The sequence below is a fragment of the Plasmodium gaboni genome, chromosome 11 (assembly GCF_001602025.1).
Source record: "Plasmodium gaboni strain SY75 chromosome 11, whole genome shotgun sequence".
NCBI classification, from domain to species: Eukaryota; Apicomplexa; class Aconoidasida; order Haemosporida; family Plasmodiidae; genus Plasmodium; species Plasmodium gaboni.
The window spans coordinates 1,637,188-1,645,030 of NC_031491.1; the positions used below are offsets into that span (position 1 = coordinate 1,637,188).

General features: G+C 17.9%; 1 protein-coding gene across 1 annotated transcript in view; it reads right to left on the reverse strand.

Moving 5' to 3' along the window:
• Positions 1-5,974, reverse strand: part of PGSY75_1147000 (sporozoite asparagine-rich protein) — a gene marked incomplete at both ends in the record, with an annotated part of 7,767 nt that extends 1,793 nt beyond the window's left edge. Inside the window, one exon of the mRNA XM_018786582.1 lies at positions 1-5,974. This exon is cut by the window's left edge and continues 1,027 nt beyond it. Within this exon, the coding sequence (XP_018641377.1) occupies positions 1-5,974 (5,974 nt within the window).
• Between the last annotated feature and the right edge of the window lie 1,869 nt (positions 5,975-7,843).

The following is a 7,843-nucleotide window of genomic DNA, read 5'->3' on the forward strand; positions in this document are numbered from 1 at the left end:
TAATATTATTATTTATATTATCACAACAGGTACTAATTGAATCGTTTTTTAAGAGGCATAAATTATTATTCATTTGGTTATAATTATCTTCATACATATTTATATTATATTGTTCTAATATCATGTTTTTATTCGTATTATTATATTGTGATTTAATAATATTAGACATATTATCATTTACTATATTATTCTTCTTGTTTTGAATATTACTACAATTTTTATCATTATATTTATATTCATCGTTCTGAAAACAATTATAATAATAATTATTATTATTACTATTACATATGTATTTATAACTATCAGGATTTATGTTATCATTATCGATGTTATTTATATTATTATTATAAAGGATGTTTTTTTCGTCTTTATCCTTGTATGAGTTAACTTGTGTGTTTATATTTATATCATTGATATTGGTGTTTATATTATATTTGTTTATTTGTATTAGTTGGTTATTATCCGAAGTCTCTAAATTATTATAATTTATGTGGTAATAATTTTGTGGCATATAATTAATATTAACATTATCATTATTATTATGATTATACATATGATTAATAGTGTAATTATTATATGAAATATTTAAACCATCTGCATTATAATTATTTTCCATATTATGCACTAAATTATTATTATTATTATTGTTATTATTATTTGTGTGTGTTGCATTTTCATTGTGCTTTACTTGTTTTGTTTGTTCAATATTAAATATTTCTATATTATTACTATTTTCAATAGGATCATTTTTATTATTACCATCTGATATAACATGATCATTTTGAATGACATATTCAGGATTGTTATTAAAATTATGATTTCCTATAATTTGAGGACAGTTCATTTTTTCCTTATCAGTAATAGAAGAATAATTTTGATATATTGGATATCTCGAATTTATTGTATATTGATTATTTGTATTAATTACATCATTTGTTAATTCATTGTTTGAATATTCCATGTTTAATTTGTTTGTAATTTTAGTTGAATCATTGTAATATGTTTTTATATCATGTTGATTATTTTTATCATGATATAATATATTACTATTATGTTCATTTAAAATATTTTCATTATTTAAAGGATAGGGTAAAATATTTCTTTCTTCATTTATGATATTATTATTTACATGTGGTATTTCATTTATATAGGAATTATTCCACTGCGAATTGTTAACATTATAATTTGAATTAATTTCTTTTGTTTGATTATTTACATATGTAAAATAATTTGATGAACTTGGTTCATATATATTTTTTTTTTCAGGTAAGGAACAGGTTTCATATTTATTGTCTGAATGAATATTCATTTGTTCATGTATTTGATTTTTGGTCATATTATTATGAACATTATTTGAATAATGCTTATATAAGATTTTATTTTCATTAAATGTTTGATGCATATTTTTTTCGTTTGTGATGTGAGAATAGTTGTTATTATTTATTTGTAAATCGTTATTGATATTATATGTATTTACATATTTGTTAGGATTATTATTACTATTAATATTATTATTATTATTATTATTATTATTGTGGTTATCATTTTTATTATTATTACTATTAATATTATTATTGTTATATTCTTTATTATTGTGTGTATTTATAGGAACTACCCCATTAAGAATATCATGTGAGAGACCATTTTGTATAACACCATTATTTAAATATGGAGTAATTATATTCTCATCATTATTTGTAATGGAATTATTAATTTCATTTAATTCTATATAACCATATTTATGATCAATATTATTATCTATAGTATTATTTATACATTTATATTGATTTGTATTTATTAATTCTTCATTTGATATATTTTTTAAAGAATTCTTATCATGATAAAATATATTGGTTTGTTTTTTATTTTCGTTTAAGTCAAAATAGGAATTAGTAAAATTATGGTTATTTTTTTTATCATTGGAGTTCATATTATTTATATATATGTTTATATCTTTATGTTTTTCTTCTTCATATTTATGAATTTTATTTGTCTTATGAATATGGTCGTGATAATTATTTATATGATCATTTATATTATAAGATGAAGATATATTTAAATCTAAATTTTGTTTATAATTCTTATTTGTTGATGGATTATTTAATATGTTATATTCATTTTTAATAAAAGTGGTATTGTAATTATATTTTTCGTTTTGTTCATTATTTGTTGATATATCTTTTTGTTGTTTGTTAATAATTATATCATTATTATTTTCATTTTTTCGTATATTCATTTGTGTATCTATATTTTCATGTATATTTATTTCATTTGAAGGATGTGCACATGCATGTTTTGTTATCACCTCTGTATTAGTATTATTAAAAAATAGAATGTCATTATTTTTGAGTATATTATTATGATAAGGTGTGTATAAATTATTTATATTATTCATATTGTCCATACTGTTCATATCGTTTGTAATGTTAAGGTTTTGATTTGATGTGCCTATACAATTTTCATCTATTTCGTTTTGTTTCAAAATAAGTGTATTATTTTTATTTATAGACATATAAACTTGTTCATTCGTTTTATTTGTTTTATTGGTTTTATTTGTTTTATTTGTTTTATTTATTTTATTTGTTTTATTTGTTTTATTTGTTTTGTTTGTTTCTTCTTTTGATTTGTTTTCAATAATATGTTCTTCCTTATGACCATTAATTAAAAAATTATTACTCATATAGTTTTTCATTGGAGGAAGTTCATTAGATGAAGACATATTCTGAGTATTATTGTAGATGGAATTGTATAATTCATGGTTAGGAATATATAAGCACCCCTTATTACTATTATCAATATTATTATTATTATTATTATTACTAATATGATTGTTATACATATCATTTGTAATATTACAATTTCTATTTTCATTATGGTTTTCACTTATAAGCATAGAAATACTATTACTATCATATACATTATCATCCATAGATATATTATTGTTTATACAATTTGTGTTTAGTTGATTATTAATTGTGGGTTTATAATAAAGTTCATTGTTTATATGTGAGTCTATATATGGTATATAATTATTACAATTTATTTGTGAATATACATTATTTTCATTCATATAATTATTATTATCATTACTAAGATTATTATTTGAAATGATAAAATTATTATTATTATTGTACATATTAGAGGTATAATAATCATTCACTTGAATATTATTTTTTAATTCATTCATATTAATGCTACTGTTAGAGATAATATTATCATTTTTTATATTTCCATTTTGATAATCATTATTTGTCTTCTTATTATTACACAAATTGATTTGTGGGTTTATACTTGAATTATTTATAATTGACGAAGTCTCATTATTTATATGTATTTTTTCTTTCATAATATTATAGTTTGTGTTACTAAAATTTTCTATATTATTATGATAAAGATCATAATTTTGTGTGCAGTTACTATTACTATTATTATTTAGATTTATCATTTTGTTCATATTACAACTATTATTTTGATATATATGTATATTATTAAAATGTGTATTTGTTTCAGGTGTATTAATATTCTCCTCATTGTTTTTTTTTTCTGTATCAAAATAATTTTGATTTAAATAAACATTATTATCATTTTGATTATTCATTATATATGGATCCAAATTTATATTTGAATAATTTTGTGTATCTATCATTTGGTTAGTTGTACTCTTATGTTCATAACCTGGAATATGTTGTGCATAATATATTTGTTCTTTTATTTTATTATCTCCATTTGATGAATTGGAAATATAATTTTGATTCTGTTGAAAATTATCATCATTTTGTGTATTATCAAATTTTTGTGTATTATCACATTTTTGTGTATTATCACATTTTTGTGTATTATCACATTTTTGAGTTATATCACATTTTTGAGTTATATCACATTTTATATGTGATTTATTTTTATCATTTAATATTTTCTGTTCATTAAGATTGTAATATTCATCATTATTATTTATATTATTTGATAAATCATTTTGACTTTTTCCATTTGATTGTTGAGGATTTATATTGTTCATTTGATTATTTTTTGATATTTTTGTATATTCATTTTTTTCTGAGTGAATATAACATATATCATTAATATGATTAATATGAGGTAGATAATTGTTCATGGGTTGTAAAATGGGTGCATTATTATGATCATGATCATTTTGTATATAAATATTATTATAGTAATTATTAACATGGTTGGTGTTATTCATATAATAACAGTAATAATTATTGTTGTTATTATTATGCATATAATTATTCATAAAATAATAATAATTGTTATTATTATGATTAATACTTATGTCATTATTATTAATATTATTATTAGTACTTATATTATTATTATTATGATTCATACTTGTGTCATTCTTATTATTATTATTATTTATATTTGTGTCATTATTATTAATATTGAGGTTACCATTTTGATAACCATTTTGTATATGTTCATTTCCTAACATGATAGATGATGTTTGTGAATATTTCTCTTTAATAATAGTTTGTATGTTTGGTGTTGTATTAATAATATTGTCATTTATATGTTCATCATATAGCTTTGTATAAATATTATTTATTGTACATAAATTATTTAAATTCCAATTTATTTGATTAAATTGTATAGGTTTATTAAAATATTTTACAGATGATAAGATATTGATTTTATCATTTTTTTGATTAAATAATTCATTTTTTTTTAATGATAACATAGTACCTTTTTTACATAAATCTGTAATATAAAAACAGTAATCATCATGATAATTTACAAGTTCACTAATTTTTCTTCTATTCATTCTTTTGCTGAATTTTTTATATGTTTCATTTTTTTTTTTCATAGAAATGTATATATCATCTGTTTCTCTTTCCATTTTTATTTCATCCTTTTTATTATCTTTAATATGTTCAAGGTTTTCTTTTATATTAACTGCATTTTTTGTTTTATTCATATTATTTACAATAAAATTGTTTTCTTGTTCTTCATTTTTATTATCTAATAAGGCTAAATGTTTATGGTTGTATGATATTTCATTATTATCATTATAATTTATTATATATTGATTATCTTCCAACGATTTAGTTTTTTGCGTATTATTATTTATTTCTCTTTCATTATGTTGAATAGTATTTATACAATTTTCTTCATCCCTAATTATTATATTATCATCATTAATATTGTCATAACTATTATTATTATTATTATTATTATTATTATTTTGTGTTGTATTATTAATTTTTGTTTTTTTCCTTTTTGTTACGTCTTCCTTTTTATTTCGATCCTCCGTTGTACTTTTCATTTTTAATATGTCCTCACATCTATATAAGGATTCTTCTTGTTTTTCCTTTCCTTTTTGTTTATCATAAGGCAAATAAGATTGGGTATCCAAATTATGTATTTTCGCTTGTTCATTATTATACATGTACATTAGTTGAATGTCATTATTTATTTCTATATTTGTATTGCATTCCCTTTCATTATTTTTATTGTGTAATTTATTTTTTTTTTTGTCATTTATATTGTCTTGTTTTTTTTCATTTTTTTTATTTGAAGAACATGAATTTGATTTATTCATAACCTTTTTATGTGCATTATTTTGTTTGCATTCATTATTTAATGTATAGTTCCTTTTTTTTTTTTTATTATTATTATTATTATTGTTTTTTTCCTTCTTAGATATTTTAGTATCATTAGATTCTTCAATGTTAGGATTAATTTTATAATTTAAAAAAAAGTTCTTTAATTTTTCATCAAATATTTTCATATCATCTCCATCGGATTTATCTTCTTCATTTTTCATATTATTTCTTTCCTCTTCATATTTTTTTCGGATATTATGTATTTTAGTTAGTACGATTAATCCGATATCGAAATGCTCAAAAATAAAATTCAAATCATTCTTTGGCATGAAATATGAAAAAAAGCTAAAAAATATTCTTTTATTTTCGCTTCTTAAAAACATAGGCACATGTCGTGGTTTCCCTTTTCTCATTTTTTCTTTTTTTTCTTTATTTATAATAACGTCTTGTTTTAAATTTTAAAAAAAAAAAAAGAAAAAAGAAAAAAGAAAAACCTAATGAAAATAATTGTGTATTTTTTTATAACTCTAAATGTCAAATTTTGGATAGGACTATTGGAAGAGGGGAAAAAAAAAAAATATATTTTGCACCAACAAAAAAGGTTGTCAACTAAAATATGTAAAACAATATATATATATATATATTATATATTTTTTTATTTATTATTATTTAAAATTTTTTTCATCATATATATAATCACATTTTAAAGATAAATATATTATTCTATTTAATTTTTTTTATTTTGTGTATCCTACAATTTACATGTTCATATAGATTCTTCTATATATATATTTTTTTGTGTATATGATTATCTTAAAATAATATTAATATTTAAAAAAAAAAAAAAAAAAAAAAAAAAAATTTAAAGGTATAAAAGCTATATAAATATAAATAAATAAATATATATATATATATATATATATATATATATGCATATAATGAATATGAAAATATATTTTGCTGGTTATATAAAATTAAATTTATATATATCATATACTTTTTTTCCTCTTTTGCAAAATTTTTATTTGTTCTAAAATGTAGATATAAAAAAAACAACATATTTGTAATGAAATGACAACTATATGAAACTTTACAACTTAAATAAAATTTATTTATTATTTAATAAAATTTTACAATATAAATGAATATACGTATATATATATATATATATATATATATTATTTATATGTAGTCTATTTTTATTTTTTTTTATTTTTTATGTGTATGTAAAAAAGTATGTATCAAGTGGGTAAAATGAAAAAATAGTACGAGAAAAGCTACAAAATATTATAAAAAAAATATAGAAAAAAAGGAGAACAAAGGAAATTTTAATATATTCCCCATTAGAAAATAAAATCTTAAAAATTATATAAATATAATTGTAAATATGTATGTGATAATTGTTATATATATATATATATATTAAAAGAAATATTATGTATAGAGAAAGAAAAAAAAAAAAAAAAAAAAAAAAAAATGTATCAATTTATATTTATATATGATTTTTTTTTTTCTTTTTTTATTTGTTGCGATAAAATTATAGTATGAATCTCTTGTTATTAAATAAGTATAGGAGTGTATCTTTTAATATTACACAATGTTAGTTATAAAAATATCAACATTTGTGTATTTGTATATATATATACATATATATATATTATTTAATTAAATAATGTATTTATATATGTAAGGGAATAAAACAAAAGAGACATATAAAAATAAAATAACATAAAAAATAAAATGCTAATATTCTTATGCAGGTGCATTAATTTTTATTATTCATTTATTTAGGTTAAATCTAGTATAGGGTTATCAAAAAAATAAAAATAATATATTATATATATATATATATATATATATATATACTTTATTTAATTCATTGCATGTAAATTTTGTGTCCACATAAAATAATTAATCAAAGAAATTAATAAACATTAATAATGTAGTGAAAATTTAATGGGGAAAAAAATAAATGTATAAATTTATATATATATATATATATATATATATCTATGTTTATATTTATAAACACATATAGATATAAGTATATATAATTTTTGTGTTATATATTATGATATATATGTAATAACCTTCATTGTTTAATAATATATTAATTTTTGTACTTAATTATACATATTTTTTAGCGATTTTTTATTGATCCCTTTTTTTTTTTTTTTTTTTTTTTAACCTCAAATATCAATGATGTTACATGCAAGAGAATCCACAAAAATAAAAATAAATAAATAAATAAATAAATAAATAAAACAATTAATAGATTAATA